This window comes from Pseudorca crassidens, chromosome 1, assembly GCF_039906515.1.
Source record: "Pseudorca crassidens isolate mPseCra1 chromosome 1, mPseCra1.hap1, whole genome shotgun sequence".
NCBI classification, from domain to species: domain Eukaryota; kingdom Metazoa; phylum Chordata; class Mammalia; order Artiodactyla; family Delphinidae; genus Pseudorca; species Pseudorca crassidens.
Window position 1 is genome coordinate 3,187,968 of NC_090296.1, and position 16,235 is coordinate 3,204,202.

The window sequence follows — 16,235 nt, forward strand, 5'->3', positions numbered from 1 at the left end:
CAGGAGACACGAAGGCTTCTAGGTGCGCAATGCCGCTGCCCCAGAGCAGCGGTCCTGAGACTGGCTTTGGAATCCTTGACACTCAGAAATCACTGAGGGCCCCAAAGGGCTTTTGTTTGTGTGGTTATAGGTCTTAGTGTTTACCACGTTAGAAATTAAAACTGAAAAAATGTTCAGTATAACAACAGATTCATTACATGTTAACATAAATAACATTTTTATGAAAAGTGACCAGTTTTTTAAAATATAGTGAGAAGTGTGGCATTTTTAACATGCTTATGCCTTTCTTTAATGTCTGACTTAATAGAAAACACCCGGGTTCTTATATCTGTTTCTCCATTGTCTGGAGCAATACGCTTTTTTGTATAATGTACATGAAGAAAGCCCAGCTCCTAAGGTAGGGACTTAGAAGGGGAAGGGCCTTGCAGACCTAAAAGGGCCTCAGGACCCCCCTTGAACTGCTGCCCGAGATGATTTCAAACGTTCTGTTACCAACAGGCAACACGTTGGCCACAACCCTTCCTTTAACATTCTGTTGGGTTTACTCGGTAAACTGAGTGGGAGGCGCAGAGCATGTGCTCCTGTTCCTTCATGTCCAGGGCTCTTTGTCCTTCGGCCTCAGAATGCCTGTTTGTTTTCTTCTTAGACAGTTGATTTTGCAACCCCAGTACATTTGTAGTTCTAGCCAACTGTAACTCTTTGTAGTGAACCCCTAATTAAGCATGACCATTCCAGTTCTGGGTGAAATGATACTGTGTCTGGGGTTTGCTTTAAAATGATTGGGGAGTAGCCATGCAGCTGAAGCAGGCCCAGGGTGCTACCTCTTGATGTCGGGTCATGGCACATGGGCTTCATTATACCACACTATCTACTTTTGTGTATGTTTCAAGTCTTCCATTAAAAAAAAATGAATCTGGGACTTCCCTGGTGGCGCAGTGGTTAGGAATCCGCCTGCCAATGCAGGGGACACAGGTTCAAGCCCTGGCCTGGGAAGATCCCACATGCCGCGGAGCAAATAAGCCCGTGCGCCACAACTACTGAGCCTGTGCTCTGGAGTCCGCGAGCCGCAACTGCTGAGCCCGCAAGCCACAACTACTGAAACCCGCACGCCTAGAGCCCGTGTTCCACAACAACAGAAGCCACCGCAATGAGAAGCCCACGCACTGCAACAAAGAGTAGCCCCTGCTCACCACAACTAAAGAAAGCCCGCGGGCAGCAACGAAGACCCAACACAGCCAAAAATAAATAAGTAAAATTAAAAAACAAACAAACAAACAAAAAACCCCGAACCTGTATCCTACAGGTATTGGAGTATTTGTTTTCACAAACTGGTATCTTTTCTTGAAATATAGTTTCAAAGTATCAATTTAAATTAGAATTTAAACTTGTTTTATTACTAACCAGCCATTCCAGTTAAGTCCTGAAGTGTATTTCTCAGCCTTTACTTTATGATCAAAATCTGATGAAGAGCGAAGAGTTACAAGGTTTCGTTCGCTTAGAGTTCCTTCTGGGTAAAGGTCTAGCTGCCGCAGTGCAGCTGGTTTGTGTTGATAAAAAGTGCTGTTCTCCTTCCTTAGCTGGAAGCTCAGCTCGAGGACGCCGTGGCTGAGGCCTCCAAGGAGCGCAAGCTGCGTGAGCACAGCGAGAACTTCTCCAAGCAAATAGAAAGTGAGCTTGAAGCCCTCAAGGTAGTGCTCGGTTAGGTCTTTATTCTTACTGAGAGAGCAGACTCTTATCCTTAGCGGCTGCCGGGCGGGAGTCACCTTAAACGATGCGCTTGTCAGGGCTCCAACAAGACCTGGCGTGGGGCGGGGGCGGCGGGGGGCCGGGAACGCGATGTAAAGCTTATGGGAGCTTCTCACCTTTAAAAACCGGGTTCCTTCGTTTCTTTCCTTGTGTAAATGTTTCCGGCAGTCTAGAGCCAGCCCTAGCAAACTGACGCCTCATGCTTTCTCTGTGTCTGGGTTTCTAAATTCGGTGGAGTCAGTTTCTGTAAAAGCTTACAGCCCATGTCCTGCTGCTGGCAGTGGAAGAGCCGGGCTGATGGCCTGGGGCCCTTGTCCAGGGCCAGAGGGCAGTGGGGTGGCTGGGGAGGGGCGGGGGAGCGGGGGAGGGCTGTAGTGGCTCCTCATGGGCTTGGCGAGACTTCAGATCCGGGACTCCACTTTCTGAGCCTGGGTTTCCTCTGTGAAATGCAGACGATGGGTCTTCTCTCGCCCTCACACCTGGCCCGTCCCCCCAGTACACATCCCCGAGGTGTCAGCTTCTCCCCGTCGTATTTGCTTCCACGGGCAACACCTTTTGCCCGGACTCGGCGGCCTGTGACTGCGTCTCCCCGTCCCTTTCTGTGCCCTCTGCAGTCTGCTCTCCACACAGCAGCTCGTTACACCAAAGTCAAAGCTCGTCACGTCGTTAATGCCCTCTGATGGCTTCCCGCAGCGCTCGAATAACCCTGACCTCCTCCCTCGTGCCCCCTGATTCCTCCTGTTCTTCAGACACTTGCAGCTTGTCCCCCTACTCCCCTCACTCAGTGCCTCTGCCCTGGCTGAGCCCCCGCCTCCCCCGTGATGAAGACCTTCCTAGCCTGATGGCTCACTTCCCACGTCACCACCCCGTGTGACCCTGTTAGCAGGAGGGTGCCTGGCACACGGTCAGCCCTCCAGAGAATATTGTTGCGTGAATGAACGGACAGCGTGAGGAGACCTTGAGAACCATTCGTATCAGAGTGTGAGACGGAGCCTCTGGGTCTCAGGCAGATCTGGGCTCACCCCTCCCAGGGCAGACACACACACACACACCCGCCCCCACCAAAGCCTGCCCTGCAGCTGTTAGAAGGACCGGTGTCTGTTGGCAGGGCAGAGGAAGAAGCGCTTGCAAGTGTCTGCCGTGGTCGGGGTGATGCCTGAGCCTCGAGGAGGGCGCAGAGATTTGTAATTTATTCCAACCTTTATCTTCAGATGAAGCAAGGAGGCCGTGGGCCAGGTGCTGCCTTAGAACATCAGCAGGAGATTTCCAAGATAAAATCTGAGCTTGAGAAGAAAGTCCTGTTTTATGAAGAGGAATTGGTGAGACGCGAGGCCTCCCACGTGCTGGAGGTGAAGAATGTGAAGAAAGAGGTGCACGACTCTGAAAGCCAGCAGCTGGCCCTGCAGAAGGAGGTCCTGGTGCTGAAGGACAAGTTAGAGAAGTCCAAACGTGAGCGGTGAGTCCGCACAGCCCCGCGGCGCAGAGGCCTCGGGCTGCGCCGGGCCCGGGGAGAAGCGTTGGCAAAGTCAGGAACCCCTAAAATCTCTCCTGCCTTCTCAGGCACAGTGAGATGGAGGAGGCCGTGGGCACAGTCAAAGACAAGTACGAACGAGAAAGGGCGATGCTGCTTGAGGAAAACAAGAAATTAACTGCAGAAAACGAAAAGGTGATTTAAAGGATCTGAACCGTCACTTTGTGGATGCTGTAATTTTTTCGTTCTTGAGTCTTAGAAGTTTGGTGTTTTAAGTATTTTAATTTTTAAGTGAAGTAATAATATGTTTGATCTTTTAAGTGGGATGTTTTCATTTGGTTACAAGCTGCTAATTACCTGAAACCAGTAGCTCTAATCACTTTGATGTTAAGATTCGTATTGAAACGTGACTTAAGTTTGATATGATCAGAAAGTCCACATTGGAAACTTCGTTTGGGAAACTCTCATAACGATTAAAGAAAACTTTCAAAATTCAAAAGGACTTGTAGTTTTCATAATGCTGAGGATGCCCAGTAATGAGTTGTGTGTTACAATTGTTTAATTTCAGCTTTGTTCCTTTGTGGATAAACTCACAGCTCAGAACAGACAGCTGGAGGATGACCTGCAGGATCTGGCAGCCAAGAAGGAGTCGGTTGCCCACTGGGAAGCCCAGATCGCGGAAATCATTCAGTGGTACGTGCACGGCGAGCCCCGTGGTGCGGCCCAGCTGGCGCCCCCATCGTGGTTTCCCCAGCTGCCACCTCCTCCTTCACACCTCACACTGTGTCTCTGAGGTCTAACCGTACAGATCTCGCCTGTTTCCCCCAAATCGGTACCGTCTGGGGGCAGCAGTTCTGTCCCGTGATCATGACATTGGACTGAAGGTGGAGAAACAGCACCACCAAGTCCCCGAGGGTGTGGGTCGCGCTGGCCCCCGCCCCGCATGTCCTGGCTGAAACGGAGGCAGAGCTTCTGGGAAGCATGGCTGCACGAAGGCCCAGGAGCCCCAGAGAGCGAGCTGGGACTGGCCTCCCCTAACAGGGTGTGGGCTCGTCACGGGTGTTGGAGGGTGACATGGCATTGGGCCGCCGTGTCCTGAGGAGGGGTGGTGGGCACCTCTGGCTCACGGGATGGCTGTTCCCCTCCAGGGTCAGCGACGAGAAGGATGCCCGGGGCTATCTTCAGGCCTTGGCTTCGAAGATGACCGAAGAACTCGAGGCGCTGAGGAGCTCCAGCCTGGGGTCAAGGACACTGGTAGGTCTGGGTCTGAAATGCGCACTTCTGTTGCTGGGGGATCATAGGTGGCTCCAAATGTGAACGTGCAGGTAATTCAGTGACGTGGGAGGCTTCTGTGTGGCTGGCATCTTGTCGGGCGTCAGGAGATCACAGATTACTTTGATACCATTCATTCATTTAGCAAATCACTGTTGAGTAGCAGGCTCTGTGGTGCAGTCTTAACTTAGCAGGATGGGATTCTGCCGTCGAGGAGGTTTGCTTTATTAGTGTGTAGGTCTGTCCGTCTGTCCAGCAGCCTGTGTGACTCTGAGCGCTGGGCTGGTGGTGCTGGTCCCCGTGCAGCAGCTCGCGCCCCCTTCTCTCCTCCACCATTTACCCTTGTTAAAATACACGTGTGTGAGTTACTTTGTGAATAATTCACAAAGTCAGAATAAAGGTGAAGAGGAACAAAACTTCATTAGGATTCTGGCTAGAATTAAACTTAGTGAACGCACAGTTTTATTCCATGTTTTCCTGGTTTGAAGGTATGTTTACCAAGGTTGGGGGGCCAGTACTTTTGGGTGGACTGAACTGCTGGCCCCCGTCCCACAGGGCCTGGAGCACGTGCGGCTTGTAGACGCTGAACCTCAGGAGTCCGTCTCTGATAGGTTCCAGCTCATCCTTGACCTCTCACTCTTCTTGCGCTTCCGTCACCAAAACACAATACATTTTTTATTTTGTTTTTATTTATTTATTTATTTTTGGCTGTGTTGGGTCTTCGTTGCTGCGTGCGGCCTTTCTCTAGTTGAGGTGAGCAGGGGCTACTCTTGGTTGTGGTGCGCGGGCTTCTCTTGTTGTGGAGCATGGGCTCTAGGCGTGCGGGCTTCAGTAGTTGTGGCTCTAGAGCGCAGGCTCAGTAGTTGTGACGCACGGGCTTAGTTGCTCCACGGCATGTGGGATCTTCCCGGACCAGGGCTCGAACCTGTGTCCCCTGCATCGGCAGGTGGATTCTTAACCACTGTGCCACCAGGAATGTCCAGAACACAATACTTTTGAAAACATGGACAGCTCATAATTTTATTGAAAGAAAAACTACCGCTGTGTTCTTTGCTCCATGATTGGAGAACATTTTCATTTTTACATTTACAAACACCAATTAGAATGAGCAGTAAATTTTTTTGTTTCTGTTTTTCTCTTTTCTTCCAGTCATGTTTACAAGTACACTGGCATTTATAAACTGCATTAAATAAAGTTTGTGCACAAACCTCATAAAAGATGAAAGAATATGTCCTTTTAGCAAAATGGGATTGTTGAGATTTTTTTTTAAATTTATTTATTAATTTTTGTCTGCGTTGGGTCTTCGTTGCTATGCGCGGGCTTTCTCTAGTTGGGGCGAGCGGAGGCTACTCTTCGTTGTGGTGTGGTGGCTTCTCTTGTGGCAGAGCATGGGCTCTAGGCACACAGGATTCAGTAGTTTTGGCATGCGGGCTCAGTAGTTGTGGCTCGCAGGCTCTAGAGTGCAGGCTCAGTAGTTGTGGCACACGGGCTTAGTTGCTCCACGGCATGTGGGATCTTCCCGGACCAGGGATTGAACCCGTGTCCCCTGCGTTGGCAGGCGGATTCTTAACCGCTGCACCACCAGGGAAGCCCCCGTTGAGATTCTTGTTGCAAAATACAGTGTGGATAGTTCTTCGTGTTGAAGGACTAACTGGATGAGAATGTCCTTAGAAGTGTATTGTCCTTAGAAATGTGTTGTCTGTTCACTTATCCATTCTTGAGAAAGTTCCCCTAGGATGTGGTCCCCTGAGCCTTCTCTCAGCTTATCGGTCCCGCTGTCACCGCTAGATGGAGCCCTGCCCGCTCCTCCGTACACTCTTCTGCTTGTGAGCCATCTCTCTCACTCCGTTTTCTCCTCTTTCTTGTTATGGAGGAAAAATGAAGAATTCTTAACCGTATTCAGTGAAAGCCTTAAGAAAAAGTCTGCAAGATAATCTCTTCACATTTCTCTTATGCTCTTGAAAGTCGGTGAGATACATTAGGCAGCTCAATAAGAAAATGGAAGAATGCTGTCCTCAAGCTGGTTTATTTCACTATGGCTTCAACCTTCTAGGTCATTACATCATTCTTCCTTTCTGTTATTATTTTAGTGTTTTATCATAGGTAGGAATAATTGATGAGTAATGACATAGTTACTAAGATGATGAAATAGCACAACGTTTCAAGACGTAGGAAAAATAAGGTAACTGTGATCCTAGAATGTAACTTAAATTTGTAGAAGAGTGTAGCGGAGCCCTGTAGAAATCACACTGCAGGGTCAGTTTTATTCTTAGAGAAAAAAAACCCGTCAATTTTATTCTCTAGAAGACCTCTAAGAAAAAAGTCACAAAACTAACATTGGATCCCATGGACTTTAACATCTGAGAGTTGATACTTAAATATAATAAAAGCTTAAGATTAAAAGAAGATGAATTACTTATTTGTTAGCATTAATTTTGTTAAACAAGTAAATAGCTTAAGAATGTATTTTTAATATTTGAACTGATCTCTACAGGATCCCCTTTGGAAAGTTCGCCGTAGTCAGAAGCTGGACATGTCTGCACGCCTGGAACTGCAGTCAGCTCTAGAGGCGGAGATCCGGGCCAAACAGCTCGTCCAGGAGGAGCTGAGGAAGGTCAAGGACATGAATCTCTCCTTTGAAAGGTGCCTGCGGGGCCTTGGGCCACCCGGGGGCGGGCACTGAGTCGGTGTTCAGTTAGACCTAGGTGCACGGGTATGTGTGAGCACTTCACCTCTTGGGGGCTGTGCTTATTAGTGTTTTAAGGAAAAAATGAGAGCATGAGAGTCTGCAGTTTTTTTTTTTTTTTTTTTTTTTTTGCAGTTTTGAAGTGTATGAACAGGGGTACTTGTCGTGCCTGCCCTGCCGCTTTCCCAGGCACCTGGGTTAAACACCCTCCCCCCACCCCCTAACATCTTGACACTCTCTGAGCCAGCACAGAGATGACATGGGCTCTGGGCACTTAAAGCTGTTTATTTTTTATTTTAGCAAACTAAAGGATTCCGAAGCCAAGAATAGAGAATTATTAGAAGAAATGGAAATTTTGAAGAAGAAGATGGAAGAAAAGTTTAGAGCAGATACTGGTAAATTAGAATCAACGCGTCTGAATTTTTTTTTTTTAATTTATTTTTGGCTGCATTGGGTCTTCGTTGCTGTGCACAGGCTTTTCTCTAGTTGCTGAGAGTGGGGGCTACTCTTCATTGCAGTGCGTGGGCTTCTCGTCCCGGTGGCTTCTCATTGCAGAGCACAATGGGCTTCAGTAGTTGTGGCTTGCAGCACGTGGGCTTCAGTAGTTGTGGCTCACGGGCTCTAGAGCACAGGCTCAGTAGTTGTGGCGCACGGGCTTAGTTGCTCCACGGCATGTGGGATCTTCCCGGACCAGGGCTCGAACCTGTGTTCCCTGCATTGGCAGGTGGATTCTTAACCATTGCGCCGCCCAGGGAAGCCCCTGAATGATTTAAATACAAACCTTTTTTAATGAAATGGTTTTATTTTACATTTCATTTCTTTTAGGTTTAATAGTTTTTAGTTACATAAAGAAAGCACTTAGCATAATTCCAAAGTCCAAATTCTGAAGTAGAGTTTGTTCAAAGATGCCTTCTCCAAAGGTAGCCACAGTTTTTGGTTTATTCTTCCTTTGTTTCACCTTGAAAATATAAAGCAAATACCTGTAGCTGTATAATTAGACAGTTGTGTCCCCCATGACTTCACAAAGGCCTGCCCTGCTCTGTTCTGTGCTCAGGCGAGGCCACAGCCCTCAGCTGGTCCCGGACCCTTCGCCCAGCACAGCACAGCACCCTGCTGGGTGTTGGGCTATTCTGGTCTCTTGCTATCACAGAGTGCTGCGGTGAGTAGCCGTGTGCATATTAGCGTTTTCTGTTTCTGTCCGTGCATTTTGGGGCTAGGTTTCCAGAAGTGGGATTGCCAGTCAGAGGTTAAGCACGCATACACTTAGCCTCAGCAGTGCTGGATTCTGCTCCGACGCTTGTGCATTTGTGTCTCCGCCACAGTGCAGGCGAGCGTTCCTGCCCCAGAGCCTCGCCTGCAAAGTGTGATCTTACTCTGAAGGGGTGAGAAGTAGCACCACGTTTGCATTTTTTCTTATTATGAGCCAGACTGCACACCTTTCCATGTGTTTGAGGGCTGTTTGTATTTCTTATTCTGGTGACTTATGTATCTGTGTTTTCTGCCCATTTTTTATAATTCAGGTTGTGGCTTTTTCTTAGAAGCTTTCTATATATTGAGGACTAGAACCTTCTGTTTGACAGAAGTTGCAAATATTTTTCCTAGTTTGTCCTTGTTTATCATGGTTTTTTGCTGTTGTTATTTTTGTTTTGCCAAGCGTAAGGTATTTTTATTGTTTTTTAACTTTTGTGTGTCAAATTTATCAGTTTTTTCCCTTTTTTGAGTTACAGGGCAATACCCCCATGTCCCCAGTTGCTCAAGTAATTCGCCCATGTCTTCCTTTGACGCTTGCATAGTCTCACTTTTAACATTTAGATTACTGACTTATCTGGAATTTACTATGATGTACAGTTTGAGGGGCGGACCCCGTTTTATCCTTTTCCTGTGGCTAGTTAGTTGCCCAGTACCAGTTATTAAAAAGTTCCCCTCGCTACTGATTTCAGATGGGGGTCTTACCATAGCTGAGATTTCATTACCGCGGGCGCGGGGGCGCTTCCTGGATTTTCTCCCCTGCTCATTGTCCATGGGCGATGCCCCCCGATTCTAGTTAGAGACGCTTCAGTGAATCTGCTTTAGCATCTGGTAGGTCTCCTCCCCCCCCCCCCCATTTTTAGAGATTTCCGGATAGTTTTCCTCCGTTACTCTCTCAGGTTTATCATTAACTGACAGAATTGGTATCTCGGTGACACTGGGTCTTTGCATCTTAAGTTTTTTACCTTGACTGGCCTCGTTTTGTTCTCACAGGACTCAAGCTTCCAGATTTTCAGGATTCCATTTTTGAGTACTTCAACACTGCACCTCTTGCGCACGATCTGACGTTTAGAGTAAGTAATTGTTTTTTACAGTGACAGGTGAATTGATGAAGAGTTAGAAATCAGCTACTGTGATTGGACTACCTGCAGGGCCGCAGACCCACAGTACATTGGCCCCGGGCGGCTTAGCTCAGCTGTGCCGATCCTGCAATTGACCAGGGGCTAAACGTGTACAGTTGGAAGCAGTTAGGGTGTTTGAGGCGTTCACAGAGAGGCCCCTCAAGTTAGGTGGAGGGTAAGAGAGTTCTTGGCATCTTCCGGGAGGAAGTCCACACCGGCCTCTGCCTGTGTGCTGAATATTGCAGGCAGTTTTTAAACCACAAGTTCTCACGGTGAAGAATGAGCCGGTCATGTTCCCGTTTCAGTACGGTGCAGCCTCGCCGGGGCGGAGGTGGGTGGCTTGCAAGAATAGTCCGGCCCGGGCCCCTGTTGCGGTCCTGGTGCTGGAGTTCATCGCCTCTGCTCAGGGAGACCCGCCCCGGACAGGAGGAACCCAGAGCAGCCCCTCCAGCTTCGGGAGTGGCTGCTGGTCTGAGTGGATCCCGCTTCCCTCCTCTTCAGCTGCGCATTCTTCACATCACTCTGTGGAGGCAGGACGGTCTCTGCAAAACTGCAGGGATAGGCCCTTCCCAGCAGCCCCGTAAAGCAAGCCGCAGCGGGAAGCTAGTGAAAGGAAATCTCATTAATGGGACTTCTGATGTGTTTGCCATTGCTTTTGTTTTCTAACTTTTTATTAGAAAATTTTAAACCTGCAGGAAAGTTGAAAGAATAGTACAGTGAACATATGTATCTCTCGCCTGGCATGTTGCTGCACTTTCTCTCTCTCTCTCTCTGTCTCCACATGCACATGGACCTTTCTCCCCTGAGCTATTTGAGTGTGGGTTGCAGGCATCATGACCCCTAATACACTCAGTACTGCAGCGTTTCTTTCCTGAGTTGAAGACGTTCCCCTGCGTATCCACAGTGCCGTCACCACGCGGGGATGGTTTGCACTGATGCCGCAGCGCACAGCTGCCTTCCCTCCAGCTCAGGAGCCAGAGCTCGTGTCTCTTTGGTCTCCTCTAATCTGGAGCTGTGCCCCTGTCCCCCCCACCCCCCACGTTGTGTTTTATAACATTGATGTTCTTGTAGTGTGCAAACCAGCTCTCTTGTAGAAGGCCTCCACTCTTCCTCTCGATTAGATGTGGGTTGGACATCTTGATGTGAACTCTGCTTGGGAGATGGTGCGTTCTCCCCGTGAGTGGAGGCCAGTTTGCTCAGCACCGGGGACGCTAAGCTTCTTGACCCTTAGGTGGAGGTGGTGTCTGTCAGACGAGACCCCACCCCGGGAAGGGCCCTGGGAGCAATCAGCGGTCCCCGTGGGTTAGCGGGCGACCGTGGTCCTTGCCTAGGTCAGTCGTTAGGAAATCCAGGCGGATCTGTGTTGCCCCCACCGTTCTGGGCACACACCTGTTTACATTCACCTGTCAAGAGGGTTTTTTTAGTCAAATTTGTGATGCTGCCTTTTCCCTGAAGTCCTCAGTTTTTAAGAGGCAAATACATGCAACCGTTTACAACCGCGGTACGTGCAGAACCTGCCGCTGCTCAGCCTGGTGCCTCCTCCTGGCCCTGCACAGCCAGACACCGTCGTCGGGGCAGATACAGACTCCCGAGAAGCAAAGACTGGGGTTGTTAATGGGGGGAGGTGCGGACAGCAGTGGCTTTTCTGTAAAACTAGTGGACAGCATAGCGATCCGTGAGGCGGCAGGTGGTTTCTGGCTCAGACCTTGCATCTCCGTGGGCGGCCAGCGGAGCGGTTTCAGCGTGGCGGCAGAGGTTCTGACCTCTGAACCTCATCCTGTGCAGCCAGCACCCCTGCCATTTTCATGCTTTAGTCCCTCACTACCCTGTGATTTAAGTAGGAAGGACACTTACTGATGGAAAGAAAACAATCCTTGGTCAGAGTCTTGAGTGTGCTAGGAGGGTTTCCAGACGTGAGAAATGTCTGATTGAAGCTTCTCCTCTGCTTTCCCCGTATTAAGCTTGCTGTTTATACTAGGAATGTTTGCCACAATGAGTGAATCAGTACATTTTCACGCAAGTTTTTATTGGGCGGGAATGATGGTTTTGTGCCTCCTGTCTGTCGCACCCGAGGGCTCTGTCTCCTCCTCTCTGCCAGCCTCTTGGGAAGAAGGAGGCCGCTGCCCACGCCGGCTACCTGCGCCCTCACTCACGTCAGCAGAGCGGCATTGGATGTGCACCTCTCCTCCTCCTTCATTTGCATCCTTTTGTTAATTAACCAACGAAATGAAACTAGTGGGGCTGCTACACGGCTAAAATTAAATTACTTAATGTTCTTTTGCCCTTCATTTATCTAAAGATGGAACTGTAACTCATGTAACACGCCTTACATATGGGAGAAACTTGCTTACATTTGTAGCTAATTGATCTAGCCTTTCCCTTGTGAGTTGCTTACAAGTTCAAATGTTGGAGCACACAGCTGTGTATGTGTTGTTGTGTATGTGCTGCCTTCCCATCTGAATTTGGCTCCCCAGACAGCAGCCTAATTAATTCCAGCCATAGGAAAGTGCTTCTCTGATTTGGTTCAATGGGATTTCGATTCGGAATGCAAGCTGTAAACTGCTCTCGTAGGCACCTACCCAGCTACTTCTGTGTCACATGTATGAAGCTTTGTAAACCGTGTATGTGCATCTGTGTAAGTCGTAATTGCTGGTGGTGAGGAAACGTTAGAATCAGGAACACTCATGGATGTGAAGTCATTTTCAGGTGGATTTAGAATGCAGCTTGAGCTTCAAAGTGTGGGAGTAAATTGGGAATCTTGAGTTATCAGAACAGAACATGACTTCCCTGTGTCATAAAGCTTCCAGGGAAATTCCTACTTCTGGTCACAGGTCCATAGACTTTTTTTTTTTTTTTTTTTTTTTTTGCGGTACGCGGGCCTCTCACTGCTGTGGCCTCTCCCGTTGCGGAGCACAGGCTCCGGACGCGCAGGCTCAGCGGCCACAGCTCACGGGCCCAGCCGCTCCGCGGCATGTGGGATCCTCCCGGACCGGGGCACGAGCCCGTGTCCCCTGCATCGGCAGGCGGACTCTCCACCACTGCGCCGCCAGGGAAGCCCCATAGACCTTTCTTGACGTTAGTACATTTTCTCGATCCCCGAGTTGGGGTTATGGAGCACGTGGCTGCTTGATCTCAGGGCTCCTGGGTGCACAGTAAAGTCACTGCTGACTGACCTCAGAGGGTTGGCAGCTCCTGTTCCTGCCCTTAAATGGCTGGGCCGGAGGATGGGGGGGTCCGGGCTGCAGTTGGAGCGTGAGACCTTTGGCGATTGTTGTGACTTGTCAGAGTCCACCCTCCCACGCGGTCGCCACCCCAGCCTTAGAACGCCGGGGGCAGAGGCCTCGGAGAAGGTAGGGCAGCTGTGAGTGAGGTGGGGTCCGTGGCGGGACGTCCCAGGACTAAGGACCCGTGCTGGGACCTTAGGTCCCCAAGGAAATGCACTTTTTAAATAAAGAACATGTAGTTAGAGTCTAAATTCTGCAGAATAAGCTCTTTTATTCCCACAGTATTTCTCTGCCTTTGTTTTCACAGACCAGCTCAACTAGTGAGCAAGAAACACAAGCTCCAAAGCCAGAGGCGTCCCCACCAGTCTCTGTGGCCGCAACCACAGAACAGCAGGAGGTGAGAGTATTGCCCTGTTGACGCCCCGAGAGCCCTGCGGTCTGCCCCCTGCCCCCACATCCACGCGCCTCACGGGCCCTCGAACAGAAGCTGCCCTGATGCCTCACAGCTTGCCACTCCAAGCCCTGCTTGTGTTTGAGAATTACTGTCAGAGCATCAGCCAGATGAGGGCTGCTTTGACAGGTGTCTCAACAATCTAGTAAATTAAAATGCAGGACTGTTCATTATTAATCAGTTCTGCTGTGTAAGAGGCGTGCTGAGCTAGGACAGTGCTCACCTGTCCCCGCTTGTCCCCGCTTGTCCCCCAGGACGTGGCTCGGGCCCCTCAGAGGCCACCCACCGTGCCGCTGCCCACCACACAGACCCTCGCTCTGGCGGGACCAAAGGTAGGAGGGACCTTGCTCTTCCCCGGGGGGCCTTCTCAGATTTAGACAACTTTTGTGTAAATAAGACAAACTTAGTATTTTCACGTACACAGTAATGTTTTGTTCTGAGTAGTGTGTAATCCAGAAAGCTTCAGGACCCTGTGTTTTCTATACTTTTTTTAAAAAATATATTTAATTAATTAGTTTATTTTTGGCTGCGTCGGGTCTTCATTGCTGCGTGCGGGCTTTCTCTAGTTGCAGCGAGCAGGGGCTACTCTTCCTTGCAGTGTGCGGCCTTCTCATTGTGGTGGCTTCTCGTTGCAGAGCACGGGCTCTACGTGCACGGGCTTCAGTAGTTGTGACACGCGGGCTCAGTAGTTGTGGCGCGCAGGCTCTAGAGCACAGACTCAGTAGTTGTGGCGCATGGGCTTAGTTGCTCCACGGCATGTGGGATCTTCCCGGACCAGGGCTTGAACCCGTGTCCCCTGCATTGGCAGGCGGACTCTTAACCACTGCGCCACCAAGGAAGCCCCCTGTGTTTTCTTGATTAAACCAATGAGACATGAGTGCATTTTAATTAGCTGATTTCAGAGTTTAACCTCCCCGGCCCTCTGTCTTCACTCCCCAGACCGCATTTCCTAGTCCACTGGTAACCACTCTGTGCTCGGTGTCCATTAAGTCCCTTCCCCACATTCGTTCCCATTTGTCTGGCTGCACTTTGGGCCTCAGAGGTCCACGTGGTTTATGGGAGGCACTGCTTCCTCCGCGTGAATGGAAGTCTGCTCAGTGTGCAGCTTCCTAACTTGTCTTGTTCGTAAACGTATCTTGGAGAGCTGTGCTGTCAGTACGCCCGGGTTCAGCGTAGGTCATGGCTTCGAGGTGTGACAGGGCCCTGGTTTCAAGCTTAGCAGGTGTCTGGCCTTACGTACTAGATGTTCTTTTTTCTTTAACGTAGACATGGTCTTTTTTAAGGCTTCAGTCACAGACAGCCATGCCAGCTAGAGATGGGGGCTTGATTTTGTTTGAGACCAGCTAACGGCTTGGCTTTTGGACTGCGATTCTCGTGGACTCAGGGATCAGACTGCCCTCTGGATTTTGTGTTGGTCACTCCCTTGCTTCCTACAAATGGTTCCACATCTTCACGTGCCCCTGAAATGAATCCTTTCATTTGCCGTGTTAAGCTTCATGGACGCTGGCTGGGCTTCTCATTCCGTTGTCGGTGGCGTCCTGTGTCTGTTCTCCCGACAAGGAGCATTGGGTCTTTCCAGACTCTTGCCGGGAGAAACAAGCTGCTGTGGGTGGCAGCCCACTCCAAAACACGGCCCAGGCCAGCCCCAGAGCCTCTGGCAGGCAAGGGGCTCGAGTCACCACGGCGCCCCAGCCCGGCCAGCGTCGCTGGTGTGGGCGGCGAGGGTCCTCACTGAAGGCTGCACATGTGGACTCATTTTCTGGCTCAGGCTCCATGCGTGGGGTCACGCCGGGAGCCGCGCACGTCGTGGTGAAAGCGTGTGGCTCAGCTTTTCCAGGGTGCGCTGCAGTTGTTGGAACGCTTGGTTACAAGCAGACATGTCCCCGGTCCCCACCGCCCGTGTCTCACCACCTTGACTTTCTTCCTGCAGCCGAAAGCGCACCAGTTCAGCATCAAGTCCTTCTCTAGCCCCACGCAGTGCAGCCACTGCACCTCCCTGATGGTGGGGCTGATCCGCCAGGGCTACGCCTGTGAGGGTGAGTGCGGCCTGCGGGCCAAGAGGGGCCGGGCGTGGGAGTCACGGTGAAGGCCGGCAAGGCCAAGGGCAGCCTAGCCGTGAGGGGCCCAGGGCACATGCTCCTTCTCTGGCTTTACAAGTGCTCGGTGAAGGTCTCTGAGTTGAGATCATGCTGCAGTGGACAGCGCGCTGCTCTGGGGTGACCAGGGTGTCTGTTGGTCCTTGTTTGTTACAAAAGGTAACATCCACGTCCCGTCCACATCCGTTCTCCTGCAGGATGAGGAAAAGCAGAGAGTAAAAAGAACTTTACGATCTTCCACTATCAAGTCATTTAGAGATAAGCACCACTGTCTGGTCTCTTTTCTGCTAGTTTGTCATTGTTAGCATTTTAGGCCTCTGTGTTGTGGTCTTGCCCTGCGCTGGGGCTGGGCGGGCATGCGAGGCCAGCCGAGGTCCCGCGGTGAGAACTGTGACGAGCCTGGGGCCAGAGCCCCCGAGCACAGGCGCCAGCCCCCCAGCGGGTGCTCGTGAGCGTGTGGAAGCGTTGCCCGATGCCAGCGCACCTGAGCGTTGTAGGAACTGCGCTAAAACCGTCTCCTTCCTGGGGCGCCACGCACGCCTGAGGCGACTGCTGCTGTGGGGGCGCAGGTGTGACAGTGTGTTCTGTGCTTTCGCAGTGTGCTCATTTGCCTGTCACGTGTCTTGCAAGGACAGCGCTCCCCAGGTGTGCCCCATACCCCCCGAGCAGTCCAAGCGGCCTCTTGGTGTGGACGTACAGAGAGGCATAGGAACAGCCTACAAGGGCTACGTAAAGGTAGGACGTTCCCCCCGCTGCCTGCCCAGGCAGGCGACCCAGCCTGGTGACCCACGGCCTTGCCCAGCTACCCTGGAAATTGGTCCCTTTGCTGCATGAAGCGACCCACATGCCGGTCCTGGGAGCCCTCTGGTCCTGGGAGCCCTCCCCTCCTGGGGTCCTGAGGGACCCCCCGCCCCAGAAAC

The 16,235-nt window shown here is 50.9% G+C and overlaps 1 protein-coding gene across 4 annotated transcripts in view; it reads left to right on the plus strand.

The window, feature by feature from the left end:
• CDC42BPB (CDC42 binding protein kinase beta) overlaps positions 1 to 16,235 on the plus strand; it is a 114,384-nt gene that overhangs the window by 81,471 nt on the left and 16,678 nt on the right. For all 4 annotated transcript variants that reach the window (XR_010939874.1, XM_067722755.1, XM_067722892.1 and 1 more), the window contains exons 14-25: positions 1,578 to 1,688; positions 2,958 to 3,202; positions 3,307 to 3,412; positions 3,786 to 3,910; positions 4,366 to 4,471; positions 6,984 to 7,132; positions 7,476 to 7,570; positions 9,417 to 9,496; positions 13,076 to 13,165; positions 13,474 to 13,551; positions 15,150 to 15,255; positions 15,914 to 16,050. Coding sequence is in view for 3 of the 4 variants with exons in the window: in XM_067722755.1 (XP_067578856.1) it covers positions 1,578 to 1,688; positions 2,958 to 3,202; positions 3,307 to 3,412; positions 3,786 to 3,910; positions 4,366 to 4,471; positions 6,984 to 7,132; positions 7,476 to 7,570; positions 9,417 to 9,496; positions 13,076 to 13,165; positions 13,474 to 13,551; positions 15,150 to 15,255; positions 15,914 to 16,050 (1,428 nt within the window). In the remaining variant the exon portion in view is untranslated. The remainder of the gene's footprint in view (positions 1 to 1,577; positions 1,689 to 2,957; positions 3,203 to 3,306; positions 3,413 to 3,785; positions 3,911 to 4,365; positions 4,472 to 6,983; positions 7,133 to 7,475; positions 7,571 to 9,416; positions 9,497 to 13,075; positions 13,166 to 13,473; positions 13,552 to 15,149; positions 15,256 to 15,913; positions 16,051 to 16,235) is intronic.